Raw genomic sequence first — 15,117 nt, 5'->3', positions numbered from 1 at the left:
GAGCTGGCTCTTAGCTAAGAGTCCGCTTACCTTTTCTCTCCTCTTCTCTTTCCTCTAACTAAACAAAAATATATTAGTTTATTTCTTATAGCTAGCTGACTCAGCTTTATTGTACTTGCTCTAATGTTTAAAAGGGGGCAACTTTTATTCGGATCCAGTGTCCAACACAAATGCTCGTGCTTCACCGGAAAAGGGAGAACACGGATTTCATCATGCTAAAAAGGGGCTAGGGTAGATATATAAAAAAAACTGGGCGTAGCGTTGGACCTCGGAGGAGCCGGGCCGCACGTGTGTCTCCTTTTTAGCCAAGCCAGCGGCAAAAACACGCCGGTCTACCACGTAAACGGCGCGTTTACTCGACAAAAGGCCAGGCCGCGCACCCGCGCAGAGGAGGCAGCATATAAACCTGAGCGGAGGCGCTCTCCCTCCACCATAAAAACCACCTTGGGCTTGGGGCGCGCGTGATCGCAAGTCCAACTGCCCCCAGAGCAGGGAGTCGATCGTCTCCCTCCCACCATCCGCTCGCTCGCCCGCCCGCCCGCCCAGCCAGAGCTGCCAGGGCCGTCGCCGCCCTTGCCACGACACTTCCAACGTCTCCCTGCGCTGCGCTTCCCAAGAAAACAAACCCAACCCAGCAACGCAACTAGGGAAAGAATCCGACCCGGACCTTTTAATTACTACGCGCCGCACCGCAGAGGTTCCGTGGCCCTCCGTCCGTGGCGTTAAACCCGCCCGGCGGCGGGTTGGTGAGCGGGGCGCCGCGCCGCAATGTCGTCGAGGTCCGGCGCCGCCAGGATGCGGGCGTGCGGGCCGTGGGGCGAAGCCAGCGGCAGCGGCGCCGTCGGGGACGCGCACGCGCTCGAGAGGGAGATGTCGCGGGACGGCAGCCACTACAGCCTCTCCAGCGGCATCCTGCCGTCCCTCGGCGCGCGGAGCAACCGCCGGGTCAAGCTCCGCCCCTTCATCATCTCGCCCTACGACCGCCGATACAGGTAACTTACAACACGCCGCCGCCTCCTCCTCCTCATCGTTGCTCTCCACAATTTCCCTTCCTTCCTCATCCTCATCATTACTAGTACGTACTAGTCGGCTAGCCACGCCACCTCTCTATCTCTCCGCAGCGCTTGGTTTCAAAATTTGTTCTCTTGCGCATTGCTAGTTTCGGCCGGTTCCTTCATCGTTAGCTAGGCCTGCTATACTTTAACAGTTTGGTTGCGTACAGCTGCTGTCAGGTAGAGGCAGGCTTTGCAATTTTTGCTTTGCTCTGTCCTCTCTTTTTTTTCCTTACCAACTACTCCGTATATTTGCTGTTGGCTTTAATTAACATCGTATTATCATGTTTGTTTACTGGAGTAGTAATTTGATGTGCTCAAGGCTCTTCTCGGATCACAACTTCAGAGCCTCTTATCTCTTGTTATTTTGTGGAACACGGGATCCAAAGCTTCGTTGGATTAAAAATAAAAATATGCCAAAGCTTCGATTTCATTATGTTCTCTAGGTTTGACTTCAAACTGAATAATTGATTTGTTTGTGCTTTTATATACAGAGTAGTCGTCCTCTCTGGCTCTCTGATTTATTTTTTGTTTACTACTTCGGACGGCTCTCGTCTCTTTACGACTGCTTTAGTCCTTGCTTTTTCTAACATAACACAGACAAGGAAATCGTGATTTTGATGCCAACATTTCTTGCCCTCTGACCCTCTCTCGTCCTGTCTTCTTTTTTCAGTGCTTCCTTCTCCAAATAATGGATTCATTCACGGAATTCACATCAAAAAAATTTCTTCATTATTCATTTCTTGGGTTTATTTGAAGGGGCCAACTTAATTAGTAGTACTTGTTTACGGCTTCTGCTATGGTGGGTGGTTTACTGCCTTTTGCATCATTTACCAAGTTTTGCAAGTTTGAATTACGGTCGGTGGTTTACTGCCTTTTGCATCATTTACCAAGTTTCGCAAGTTTGAATTATTATTTATCGCTATATTTATTTCTTCCAAGTCTGAATTTTTAACTCCTTAGTTCTCACACAGTGTTAATTGTTACCCGATTTAACAAGATTTCATTTTTTTTTTCGACATGAACCTGTGCTTAATCCAGGACTAGTGATTGCATAACATGCAAGGCACGTCTCGACGAATAAAGAAAAAAAATACTATTATAATTAGCCACAAATTTAACAATTAGTTATAAGGTATGGAGTAATTTCCATTGGTCCAATTTAATTCGTGGACGGTACGATCAGACTGAAGAATTACCAAGATTATTTTGATTCCACCCAAGTGATCGGTACAGATACAGCAGATACAGATGTATCCCATTTAACAAATTGTCCTCAGCCTGATAGGACGACCCCACATGTCATCATAGTCAGCCCTCACTTGAAGGCTACATGGATGCCATGTCACCAAGTATTAAAAAATAATTATAGAAATTCTCCAAAAACATGAAAAATACTCCCTCCGTTCCTAAATATTTGTCTTTCTAGAGATTTCATTATAAACAACATACGGATGTATATAGACATAATTTAGAATATAGATTCATTTATTTTGCTTTGTATGTAGTCTATATTTAAATCTCTACAAAGACAAATATTTAGGAACGGAGGGAGTAGTATCTCACTCCTCGTGACTTCAAATTATGTGGTACTTGTTCCAAGTATAAACTCACTTCCAAATTCCAAACAAATGGAAAAATACCTTAAATTTAGATTACAAATGTACATAAAAAAACAGAATGGCTCAACCAAATTTGGAGTTAATTAAAATTAGTGAAATATGATTTATTTCCCTAGATTTTGTAGACTTCTTACAAGTATTTCCCAATATTTTGGGATGTGAAGTCCATGTCAGTTGCCACATTGGTCTTACATGTGTGTTCCGAGGTCAGGTTGGCCAAAAATTTCTCAATGGGGTTAAACAGTCAATAAGGAACGAGTGCGAGGTAAAAGGAGCAAAAATAAAACGATCGACCAACTGTTGATACTCTGCGTGACTGCAATAACTAGTGGTAAAAACTAGAAATTTTCTCGCCTAAACGTGTGTCGTTTTGTATTAGAAGAGACAACGAGAAGGCATGAAGCATGCACAAGGCCAAGCAGCCAAAGACAGAAAGAAAAACAAAGCAACCAAAAACAAAACAGAGCAAAGCAAAGCAGCAGGAAATGCCCACAGATTGCTCTTGTCTTAGTGAGGATTAAATGTTTTTCTTAATTTTATTGCTAATATACGCAAAAACGTGTCGCGTTACATGCCTGTGCAGGGTGGAAACTGGAAACTGCACGTACAAATGTAAAATTCCCAAAACAATATATTGCATGTTTTAGATATTGCAATATGGACTACATACGAATTAAAATGAGTGAATATATACACTAAAACGCGTCTAGATGCATACGAATCTGAGAAAATAGAGAAATGCTAAAACATCTTATATTTAGGGATGAAGGGAGTAGTATACATTTGTATGTGGTATTCTGGGTCAAGTAGTATGCAATAATGCTAAACAAACCCGGCATAAATAATAAACATAATTACACTTTTAAGCGGGCTAATTTGGTCTCTACTGTAGAGAAATAAGACATTTTTACAATAGCTGCAAGAATCAATTCTGACATCTTGTTATTACCATTGTGCAGATTGTGGGAGACTTTCCTCATAGTTCTTGTGGTCTACTCTGCGTGGATCTCCCCATTCGAATTTGGCTTCATTCGGATTCCTACAGGAGGCCTAGCTGCGACGGACAATGCCGTGAATGCAATCTTCGCAATTGACATCATCCTGACCTTCTTTGTAGCTTACTTGGACAGACTGACCTATTTGCTGGAAGATGATCCAAAGAGGATTGCTTGGCGTTATGCTACCAGCTGGTTGGTTCTTGACGTTGCCTCCACTATCCCATCAGAAATTGCTCGCAGGATGCTACCTTCAAAGCTCAGATCATATGGATTCTTCAACATGCTTCGTCTATGGCGTCTCCGGAGAGTCAGCTCTCTCTTTGCTAGGTACGTTCCGGTAATGCATGAATATACAAAATCAAGTTTTTTTCTTCTGTTCTGAGGTCCTGTCTAAGTCTGATCGTGCCCTGTTAAAACTTATTGATTGGCCTATTGCTTGTGTACCATGTTTAACCTCTATTTCTTCATTTACTAGATTGGAGAAGGATAGACACTTCAATTACTTCTGGGTTCGATGTGCAAAGCTCATTTGTGTAAGTGATTTCAACATTTGACTATTCTCCTGTAACTTCAGTATTCTGGATGAATGATGATATCCTATTTCCTTACATTTTATCTTGTAGGTCACACTTTTTGCCGTGCACTGTGCAGCATGCTTCTACTATCTCCTTGCTGATAGGTACCCGAACCCACAAGAAACGTGGATTGGGAATACCATGCCAGATTTTCATTCCAAGGGCTTGTGGATTCGCTACGTAACATCAGTATATTGGTCAATCACCACGCTTACCACTGTGGGTTATGGGGATTATCATGCGGAGAACATACGGGAGATGATTTTCAACATTTTCTACATGTTCTTTAACCTTGGACTGACTGCCTATTTGATTGGCAACATGACCAACTTGGTTGTCCATGGCACCAGCCGTACTCGAAAATATGTGAGTTTCGTTTAACTTTGACTAACCTTTGATTGATAATAAACATTGGGTAGTTATTTTAATACTCAACTCTGAGATCTTTTTTCTTTTCTCTTTTTGACTAAAGCGGGATACAATTCAAGCAGCAACCAGCTTTGCACTTAGGAATCAGCTACCACCTCGGTTGCAAGATCAGATGATATCACATCTTAGCTTAAAGTTCAGGACAGATTCTGAAGGTCTTCAACAACAAGAGACTCTTGATGCGCTGCCTAAGGCTATTAGATCTAGCATTTCGCAATATCTGTTTCTCAATCTGGTTCAAAACATTTACTTGTTTCAAGGAGTATCTAATGATCTGATTTTTCAACTGGTGAGCCCGTGGTAAATATTTAGTCTTTCCCTTAGGTAATTACTACCTGAACGCTTGCTTATGTTGACATTTTGCATGGTTCCTTTTAAGGTTTCGGAGATGAAAGCCGAATATTTTCCACCTAGGGAGGACGTCATTTTGCAGAATGAAGCACCCACTGACTTCTACATTTTAGTTTCTGGTAGTGTGGTAAGAATACAGTTTTTCTTATCCTTCCCTTCTATATTTCCATAGTTGATATAGTTATGTATGAGAAGAGTACAGACAAATAAGGTAGTTATACTGATATATTAGTTTTATATAAAACCCAAAAAAGTGTAAGTGTCATTTTAATAATCAATAAACATTTCGCCTTTTCAGGAGTTAGTAGAGGTTCCAAATGGTGCGGAACATGGTGCAGAACAGGTAAGTCCTGCGTTGCTTTGATGCTTAGCATTAAGTAAATTTATGCATTAAATGGTCCTGAAAAGGATATACTGATATTTTTTAATCTCCAGGTGGTTGGAGTGGCTAAGTCAGGAGATGTTATTGGAGAAATCGGGGTTCTTTGCTATAGGCCTCAACTATTCACAGTCCGGACAAGATCGTTATGTCAGCTTCTACGCATGAACCGTACGGCCTTTCTCAGCATTGTTCAATCCAATGTTGGAGATGGAACTATCATAATGAACAACCTTATTCAGGTTTGCTATCCATATTACTCTTCACAATTATCTTCTCCCCCCAAAATTGCACATTACGGAATCTGTTAGATCTTTCTTGCTAAGATCGTGTGCTACACTACTAGAACCTGCATCAACAATATATGAATTTGAAACTTCAGTCCTCAAATTAATGCTAGCTCACCTAAGATCCTTAAATTGCATGATGGGGTCTATCTCGGGTTAATTTCCTCTGATCCTCCCAGCCATAACCAACTATGATGAGAATGCTTTGCCAAATGCCGTTTGCTTAAGAACAACTGTAATAACATCAAGGATTGTTCTGCGTCCTATTAAGATCCTATCTTTGGTGCAGTTACTAAAAGAGCAGAAAGACGGCGTAATGGTAGGTGTTCTGAAGGAGATCGAGAGCATGCTAGCTCGAGGTCGTCTGGATTTGCCAATTACACTCGGCTTTGCAGTGACTAGAGGAGATGACCATTTGTTGCATCAACTACTTAAGCGTAATTTGGATCCAAATGAGTCAGATCAAGATGGGCGTACAGCACTGGTTAGTATGCTCCTCATCATAACTGTATTCTTTATTCTACAGATTTTGTTAAGCAGGAACGTGACAGCGTTCATTTTCATGATCAACAGCACATAGCTGCTTCCAAAGGAAATGAGCAATGTGTCAAGCTTCTATTGGATTATGGAGCTGATCCAAATGCCAGGGGTATGCCCAATCATGATAGTCCCTTGTATATATAGAATTATAGATCATCATCATAGTGAAGCAAATCTACCATCTGCATAATTCTTCTGAAATTTATGAGCATCTATCACTTCAAGAATATTTTAATTCTTGACTAGTACAAGAGTGCCTTATTAATTGTTGATACCAATCCCGAAGAGTTTTTAAGGTTTGATTACCCTTAACTGATCATGCCTTTAATTCTTCCAATATCCAGATTCGGAAGGAAAGGTTCCCCTATGGGAGGCTGTGTATGCAAAACATGATACGGTTGTGCAGCTGTTAATCAAGGGCGGTGCAGAACTGTCAGCAGGGGATACAAGCTTATATGCTTGCACCGCAGTCGAGCAAAATGATATAGAACTGCTCAAGCAAATACTCAAGCATGTCATCGACGTAAACAGGCCATCCAAAGATGGAAACATTCCGCTGCACCGCGCTGTCTGCGACGGGAACGTTGAGATGGTCGAGCTATTACTGAGACACGGAGCAGACATCGATAAGCAGGACAGTAACGGCTGGACCCCAAGAGCTCTAGCTGAGCAACAAGGTCATGAAGAAATACAAAACCTGTTTAGATCAGTGGTAGCACCAAGGAAATACACATCAAACGGTAGGGTGACACCAATGCTGCTAGGCAGGTTCAGCAGTGATCCCTCGATGCAAAAGGTGATCCGTGAAGATGCTGAGCAGCAACCCAGCAAAGTTCTACCACAAAGAAGGAAAGTCAGCTTCCACAACTCTCTTTTTGGTGTCATCTCTTCGTCTCATCCGCGCCGAGAGACTGATCATCTGCTCTCAAGAGGTCTTGCGGCAACAGGTGGTCCGAGTTATCCTCAGGCCCATCACAGACCACTCATCAGGGTGACAATCGGCTGCCCCGAGAAGGGGAACACTGCTGGGAAGCTTGTGATCTTGCCGGGGTCGATGAAGGAGCTTCTTCAGCTAGGTGCGAAGAAGTTTGACATGATGCCCACTAAGGTCCTGACAATTGAGGGCGCAGAGGTTGACGAGGTTGAGCTCATCAGAGATGGTGATCATCTTGTTCTTGCCAGCGATGACTGGGTACCAGACGATACACAAATAAGAGGTGAAAATTAGGCACAGAATTAAATTTTCCGGTTTACTGTAATTTGGCACGCTTGTAACAAGAGCCAATGGTGAAAGAATAACTGGAAATCACCAATGGCTACTCCACGTCTCCACCACGAAAAAGATGGTGAAATAGGGTTATGCCCAGCAGGTGAAATGTACAATCATTTCCACCCTGTATAGAAATTCTTTTCTGCTGGGCATGCGGAATTTTCACAGGCTCTTTTGATTTAATTTAAAGGCTATCCAGAGCAATTATTAAGGTTATCTAGCTTCATTTTATTATGTTCATTATTATTATCACTCTCATATCCCTATATGGAACTAATGATGCAGAGCATTCGAGTCTGTGTGACACTTGAGGAATGATGCCAGCAACCTGCTAAATTTCAATCTTCCTATAAGACTGGCCATAGTGGGAGTAACTTAGGTGGTAACATATACTTGAAACTAGCAAACATGTTGATGTGGCAGATAATTAAAGAAGAGAGAGAGGGTTAGAGTAACATAGGTAGATACCATAACATGTTAAATGCTATGCTACTATGTGTCATGCATGTCAATAAATGAGGTTATCTATGATACTAGTTTATGATACTATGCATTATGAAGGTATTATCATACAGTAGTAACATATGCATGATACTACTATATGATACTTCCCACTATGGCCAGCCTAAAACAGAGACTATATCGGTGGTTTATTACTCTTTGGTGTCTGCCATACAAGAAGTCCGAAACTTAAGAGCATCTCCAGCCGTTTGCCCCCCCCCCCCCCCCCTCACACACACACACACCCCAGCGCACCCGGTGTAGGCGCTAACGCTTCCAGCTGGCGGTTTTTCCAGCTTGGGGGAGAGGGGGAGGGCTCACGTTTCCAGTCGCACCCCCAAGTTTCGGCGCTAGCCGCACATAAAATTCAAAGTTTTCTTTTCCGCTATCAAAAAACGACGTAAGTTCGACGACCATCATGCTACAGGTCGGCGATCATCATGCCAATAGTTGCACGCTAGTTGGATGCTCGCCCAATGGTTGGACATGGCCTTGTTGCCGCGCTCCATGTGTATGCCGGCAAACTCGGGGTCGAGCAACTTGCGCTCGTCGAACGCCGTCTTGATCCTTCTTGAGTACGTATCGGTGTTCCGGTTTGCGTCGGTGATCGGGTCGATGTTGACAGTCTTCCATGCTTCGGTGAAGCACTCGTCTTCCTTCGCCGTCCACTTGACGCGGGGCTCGACCGGCTTCCCGTTGGCCGCCCGTTTCTTCTTCTTTTCCCCCTTGCTCCTCGCTGGCTCCGACGGTTCTTCCTCCTCCACCACCTCCTCCTCGTCCATGTCGTCGCCGATGTCCAGCGTTTCCTCTTGCGTGCCGAACCCGGGGCACGAAGCAGCGGCTGCTGAGCCGTTGTTGATGATCCCCTCCATCTCGATGTCGGCGTTGCTGAACTGTGGCGTCGGACCCGGCGCGAAAGGCAGGGGGCCACGACGCAGACCCGTCGCAAACGAACCCGACGCCGAGAAGGTGTGCGTGGGAAGGTGGTGTTGGGGTTGAAGCCGTCGAGAGCGTCGCCGTCGACGTATTCCGACGAGGGCGTGTAGCCCCACACCGGCGACATGAAGTTGGCCAGCATCGCGACTCTCTACTGGCTACCCCACATGCCTTGTGGGAACGGGCCTGCCTGTTGAGGCGGAAAGATCGGCCGCTCGTTCGCCATGGCTGAGCGAGACTATGCCTCTTGCTCGCCCGCCGTTCAACGTCGGCCTTCCACTGCGCGTTCGTCAAGCCCGCGGGCCTTGGCATCGGCGCCCTCAATTTCCTCGCCTTTGGTGTTGCGAGTTCGGTGGCTTGGCGAGGGGCTGCGTCCTTCTTCGGCGGCATGGAAGTGAGAAGATGGAGAGAATGGCGGGAACGGAGGGGAAGGGAGATGTGGATGATGGGGAGGGAAAGTGAGGGAAAAGACAGAAACGACAGGAAAATCGACGAGTGTGGCCGACAGTGCGGCCCTACATGACTTTTTGCTTCAGCAAGTCCCCCCCCCCCCCATGCTGGGTTCGTCCTGGGTCCGCCGGCGCCAATTTCGGGCCAAACCAACGGGTACAACTGGACGATTTTTTAACGTCGGTGATAAAAAAAGAGCCTGCTGGGGGCGCAGCTCAAGATGCTCTAAAGAGTAGCATATTCATTTTCGGATAGACAGTCTTAAACTTTTATGTATCTGTGGGACAGAGAAGGATCACCAGCAAATAGCACACTACAAGGAGCTGTATGAGAATTGTTGATGTTCTTTTTATTTTCGTTCCAAGGCAGCGGTGTGCAAATTAAATTGTACTGTACGTACTAAATATATGATGTAAAGGTCACACGCTCACAGCGTCAGAGAGTAATTTTTGCAACACAAGCCACGTGAAGCTGATCCTGGGACAACTTTGTTTGCACGCCTCACCAACCAACAGTGCTTAGGCAAGTAATGTTAGCATGTGAAGCCACGGAGGTGACACCAACAAAACCATCCAGAATCTATTCAAATGCAGGGCCATAGTATCTTAGGCAAGTAATGTTAGCATGTGAAGCCACGGAGGTGACACCAACAAAACCATCCAGAATCTATTCAAATGCAGGGCCATAGTATCTCCTCAACATGTCATGTGCACCCCTTTGCAACCATCATTTGGACAAAATATTCAACGGAAACATACATTGGGTGAATACTAGGCAGAAATTACGTGTGGAAGTTACCCAAAAATTCTCAAAATGTCACAATTGAGAAGGCTTCTAAAAGCAAATGAGTTTGAACTTGAATTTTCACAAGCTTACAATTTTTTTCCTCGTACATGATAAGGAAGCAGCTGGAGCTGGAGCTGGATATTGTCCCCGTATGTTCCACGGCAAAGTAAAAACTAACAAATTGTTGTTCAGGTTTCTGATATTAAATTTTGCTCCGCTGGAATCATTCAAGAAATATTTCTATTATTTTAGCAGCTGGAGCTGGAGTAGAGACGCGAACTGGAACACTTGCAAGCATGTGCTGTACAGATTCAACTTGCTTAATTGAACAGATCAGGAACAGAAATACATATGACAAAAAAAATTAGGGGAGCTCTAGGACCCTTGAGATTTGGGTCAGGCTCCACTACTTTGCAACTAACATGGGCTCACACCAACTCGCAACAGCTAGAGGTCATCTACTCAGAAGAGAGCAAAATTCAAAAGGAAAGATGGACAGGTGTATGCTACAATCTTTGCAATGAATCATCTGATGATACCAATTTTGAGATGAATGGAGAAAGAGCTGAGAGCAATGCATTGGCACATTCTTCGTGTGGCAGATGACCACATCCTGATATAGTTACTAGCCTCTGCACAACAACAAGAAGCAAAATACAGATTTATTTAGAGATGCAAATCAAGCCAGAATGTGCCATATATTACGGAGGAAATATAGACCACTCTGACTGCGCAAGATGAAGTGGACAAGTGGTAGAGAACTTACAGAATTTACAAGTTTTGAAGCCATAGTTTGTGCTGACTTCAGAGAAACAAGAGCATCCTCAGACCCTGCTACCACCAAAACGGGGAGGTCTTCCACTGATCCTAGTAGTTCCGTAGCTCTTTTTGATGATAGGACGGTGGAAAATGAAAGACGGCCTACTTCATGGAGCGCTTCGTCCCAGCCCTCGACATATAATGGAGCCTGAATGCAAAAGCTCATTAGGTCAACTAATAGTTAAATCTGCACAGAAGGGTTTGACTTTCCTGATAGATTAAAAGGTAAATGTAAACTAATGCAAGTGTTTACCTTGTAAAGGTTAAGAATATCTGTTGTCAACTTGGTAGCATCAAACCATGCTCGCCGATTGATCACCTGAGTGATTTCAGTACGTAGAAGTGGGCGCACCATGTGCTTTTTCCTCAGAGGAGTATGCAGTAGTATACGAGCAAATGCAGGAATCACTTCTCTTGATAAGCTTACACCTATAAGAACAACTCCCTTCACTTCGACCTGGTAACACACAGGGGGACATTTAATTTAATATGTTCATTACAATGATGACAAACTTCCATCCAAAAATTATGATAGGTCACAGATTTACAATGGACCAAGAAAGGTCACAATACTGTACCAAATACTGTACCTTCCTAGAATCTCCAGAAGCGCGTAACTTTTCTGCTGTCCTCAGGGCCAGCAAGCCACCATCATCATGACCAACTAAAACGACCGAGCCCAAGCCCAGGTCTGAGCAAAATGAAATCAGAAGATCAACCTGCACAAGGGCATCATACAAAATTGTGTTCTTAAAATATGATCACGCTGCTTGAAATACAGAGGAAAAAGTTTCGTACTACCTCCGTTCCTAAATATAAGTCCTTTTAGAGATTTCACTACATACTACATGTAGTCTGTAGTGAAATCTCTAAAAAGACTTATATTTAGGAACGGAAGGAGTAGTTCAAACTGAATTTATTCAAAGTTGCAGTGACAATACAAACTCTCGATGACAGAGAATATTCTCAAGCTAAAATGTCTCCGAGGGTGGAAACTAAAAGCAGCAATAGCACTTACTATAAAATGAATTATGACAAAGAATATTTTGGAGAAGACAACATTTCACCTAGTTAACCATAATTTGTTATTGGGAGAGGTAATTAAAAGAAACATTTCACTTCAGTGAAAATAAATTAATAAATTGCTCTGCCACTTTGGGGTAAATGTTGTTGGTGTTGGCACTTGCTAGACTTTAATTAGGAGTTTATGTGACATAAATCAACCCTAAGAATAGATTATGACCTGATCTACGAATAGATGGTAAGATGGATCACCTGTGATTCAAACTCGTACGGGTTTGGCAAATTCTTGTCTTCCCAGTCCTTTCTGCGAGGTCGAGATGTTAATCCCCATCCAGGGCGATCAAAGGCCAGCACGTTGCAACCCACTTGTCGAGCAAGCAAATTACTAACATGTCTCCATGCAAATACTCCCCCTCCAAACCCATGGACCAAAACAACAGCAAATTTCCCGTGCTCTCCAGCCTCAAGGTCAAAGCCCATAGGTTTCAGACACACCTGCAAGCTGCCGTCGTCGAGACTGAGAAGGGGGATGCCATCTGACGCCGTTGGAGTGGTCAGTGGTTCTACCAACAATGGTGCATACAACGATGTTTGGTGATACTGATGACTAAAGCTCCTATTCAAAAGACGACGGGTACTCGAAGAAGCTGTTGGTGGGCTCTCATGCCTCAGTCTTCTAGGAGAAATGCTTGACGAGACAGCATCATGATTAGTTTCTGGAAACAATTCAGGAGCTGGAGATATGCAGGTTGATGGATCGGACATTTTGTAATGTACAGTGATCCCCTGGCAAGCAATGAACATGCTATCACTATCAGCAAGAAAACTGATTGGAATATCCCTGTCATCGTGCACAAGAGTTTTTCTCTTTGTCTCGCTCTCGCTCCTTGAATAAAGCTTCCCACTGTGCGGAGTGGGCGACCGAGGAACCTTGTAGCATCCAGGAAAGGCGTTCTTGTAGGCCAGAATCTGAAAAGGAGCAGAAGAGGCCATTAAATACCAATAGAAACAATCATGTGCGGTGAGATTCAGGCGAGCAAGCCATACCGATTCAGGGTCAATGCGATGGATAAGCAGCTTCCGTCGAGCCCTGCAGCTTGTTCGGTAAGCAACAACAACATGGCCGAGAGCAAAGATCAAGGAAGACAGGAAAAGCGCAGGCATCCCCCATAGCTTCTTCATATTTAGCTTGTGATCCGCCAATGACGGCGAGAGCTCAGGCCCAATGTCCTGAGCTGGAGTGTAAACGCAGGCCTTCATGAGCAAGATGAGCAGCGAAGCCAAGGAGCAGAAGGTTGTGGTTCCAAGGTACGGGCCGTGAGAGAGACCAGACGTATCACACACGAGGTATACACCTGCACAAGTACATTAGCAGGTTAGTGGAATCTGATGATGACTGCTGTAGACTGTAACTGTTCCTGAAATTTTCAAATGTCTTTCAAGTTTCATGCAGTTGATTAATTAAGAAAATGACGCGGTTTAACTAAATTGGTGTACTGCAATTGAAGAGTAATAACAAGGGACACTTATACTTGCACTAATACAAAAAAAAAAAAAAAACATCGTCTCGCCCAAACGAAAGAAGACAAGCACAGATGTAGCTTTCGGGCGACCAAATCCTCACGCATAAATACAAAGAAATATGGAGAATCCTAAGCAAAGCGCTCGAGTCCCAAAAATAGGCTCTGGAAAGGACTAACAAAGCTTCATTTATTCTCCAAAAAAAAAAGGCTCGGGGGATGGGGAAGCAAGCCAGCCCGACCCAGACAGATACAGATTCCCCACGATTGTTAGCGCCTGCGGGTTTGGCGCACTAAAACAGCATCAAGGAGGCAATGCGGGCAGCTTACAGGTGATGAGGAGGGAGCGGAGGACGGAGAGGAGCGGTATGTCCACGAGCGAGCTCCGGAAGGCGTAGCGCTGGAGGTGGTCCCGTAGGCCGCGGCAGCGCGGGCAGCCGAGGCGCGCCTCGAGCCAGAGCGTGACGGCCACGTCGCCGGCGGCCACGACGACGGGCGCCGACGCGACGAGCAGCGACGCCACCATGACGACCATGAACCACGCCGTCTTCACCCCGCGGCTCGCCGTCTCCGGCCAGCCCTTCCCGCCCGCCCCCATCCCTCTCCGACGCACTGGAACCCGCCGCCCTCCCCGACTCCGGCGATCGCCGGCGGCCCAGGCTGCCTAGGATGCAGCGGGCATGCGACAGGCGGAGGCCGCGCCGCCGCCGCCGCTGCTGCTGATGCGTGGGTTTAGGGTTCGGGCGCCTGGGGGTAGTGAGGGGTGGGGAGGGGCGTGAGGAGGAAGCGGAGGAGGAGGAGGAGGCCGGCGAAGGGGAGAGGGAGAGGAAGAGGAAGAAGAGAGAGAGGGGAGAAACGGGGGAGCGGAGCGGAGGGGTATTTATGGCACAGTGCGATTGCGGGTTTGTCAATTTGTTACTAAGGCCCTGTTTGGAACCATAATAGATTATGATAATCTGGATTACGAATATAGATTACATAATCTGGTTTATAAAAATAATCCAGGTGGGCATGTTTGAAGGCCAGATTATATAAACTGTAAACCAGTTTTTAAATTGTACAATGACATGTTTGCCCTCTGTTTACAAGGAAAAATAGGAAAGTGGTGATGGCACTGCGTAATTCTCTTGAAGTTTACAAGGGTAACACGTCATTTGTAATCCATAATCTCATTTTAGCTGGGTAGAGCAGATTATGAAATTATAATAATCTAATCATCTAGTTTATAAAATCTACAATATAAACTGTCATGTTTGAAAATACAATAGACTATAAAAACCAGATTATATAATCTGGATGGTTCCAAAGAGGGCCTAAGTGCTGCTGCGATCTAAACAAACGGGCGAGCAGAGGATGGGAGGGGAGGAGACGAGCCAGTCTGCTTTTGTTTGTCAGTATGCCGAGCAAGGTTAGCAAAAAAGGTGTTACCTGCGCTCTTTTCGTGCTTCATTTTCTCTTCGTTTTTGCGCTGTCCTTGCCAGCACCACGGCCCTGCCTTGCACAGATCACGGATGCGCTGTTGCTTTGCAGCAAAGAAAATCAGATGTTTTTTTTTGTCTCTTCTAGGTAAATGAAAGAC

The 15,117-nt window shown here is 44.9% G+C and overlaps 2 protein-coding genes across 2 annotated transcripts; one reads left to right on the top strand and one right to left on the bottom strand.

Moving 5' to 3' along the window:
* Positions 1–395: 395 nt before the first annotated feature.
* LOC123443974 (potassium channel AKT1) lies at positions 396–7,719 on the top strand. Its single transcript, XM_045120558.1, has 11 exons — positions 396–992; positions 3,634–3,999; positions 4,148–4,205; positions 4,296–4,613; positions 4,720–4,965; positions 5,056–5,154; positions 5,326–5,370; positions 5,463–5,648; positions 5,983–6,177; positions 6,267–6,342; positions 6,578–7,719. Exons 1-11 carry the CDS (start codon positions 769–771, stop codon positions 7,459–7,461), a joined length of 2,697 nt encoding a protein of 898 aa, XP_044976493.1. The 5' UTR covers positions 396–768; the 3' UTR covers positions 7,462–7,719.
* A 2,756-nt stretch (positions 7,720–10,475) lies between these two features.
* LOC123443973 lies at positions 10,476–14,136 on the bottom strand. The gene is made up of 7 exons (XM_045120557.1): positions 13,869–14,136; positions 13,066–13,373; positions 12,271–12,987; positions 11,586–11,714; positions 11,249–11,452; positions 10,943–11,143; positions 10,476–10,808 (listed from the first exon to the last, which is right to left on the bottom strand). Exons 1-7 carry the CDS (start codon positions 14,134–14,136, stop codon positions 10,683–10,685), a joined length of 1,953 nt encoding a protein of 650 aa, XP_044976492.1. The 3' UTR covers positions 10,476–10,682.
* Positions 14,137–15,117: the final 981 nt, after the last annotated feature.

Source organism: Hordeum vulgare, chromosome 3H (genome assembly GCF_904849725.1).
Source record: "Hordeum vulgare subsp. vulgare chromosome 3H, MorexV3_pseudomolecules_assembly, whole genome shotgun sequence".
Taxonomy (NCBI): Eukaryota; Viridiplantae; Streptophyta; class Magnoliopsida; order Poales; family Poaceae; genus Hordeum; species Hordeum vulgare.
The sequence above is the reverse complement of the archived record's forward strand: the minus strand, read 5'-3'. Positions and strand labels throughout refer to the sequence as shown.

Bases quoted from the DNA above. Each gene is read 5' to 3' on its own strand.
- LOC123443974 (XM_045120558.1), top strand. From the start codon at position 769: ATGTCGTCGAGGTCCGGCGCCGCCAGGATGCGGGCGTGCGGGCCGTGG. The intron at 4,000-4,147 runs GTACGTTCCGGT...TTCATTTACTAG, and splicing joins GTCAGCTCTCTCTTTGCTAG to ATTGGAGAAGGATAGACACT. The intron at 4,206-4,295 runs GTAAGTGATTTC...TTTATCTTGTAG, and splicing joins GATGTGCAAAGCTCATTTGT to GTCACACTTTTTGCCGTGCA.
- LOC123443973 (XM_045120557.1), bottom strand. From the start codon at position 14,136: ATGGGGGCGGGCGGGAAGGGCTGGCCGGAGACGGCGAGCCGCGGGGTG. The intron at 12,988-13,065 runs GTATGGCTTGCT...GCTCCTTTTCAG, and splicing joins ATCGCATTGACCCTGAATCG to ATTCTGGCCTACAAGAACGC. The intron at 11,453-11,585 runs GTACAGTATTTG...GTGTGTTACCAG, and splicing joins CTTCTGGAGATTCTAGGAAG to GTCGAAGTGAAGGGAGTTGT.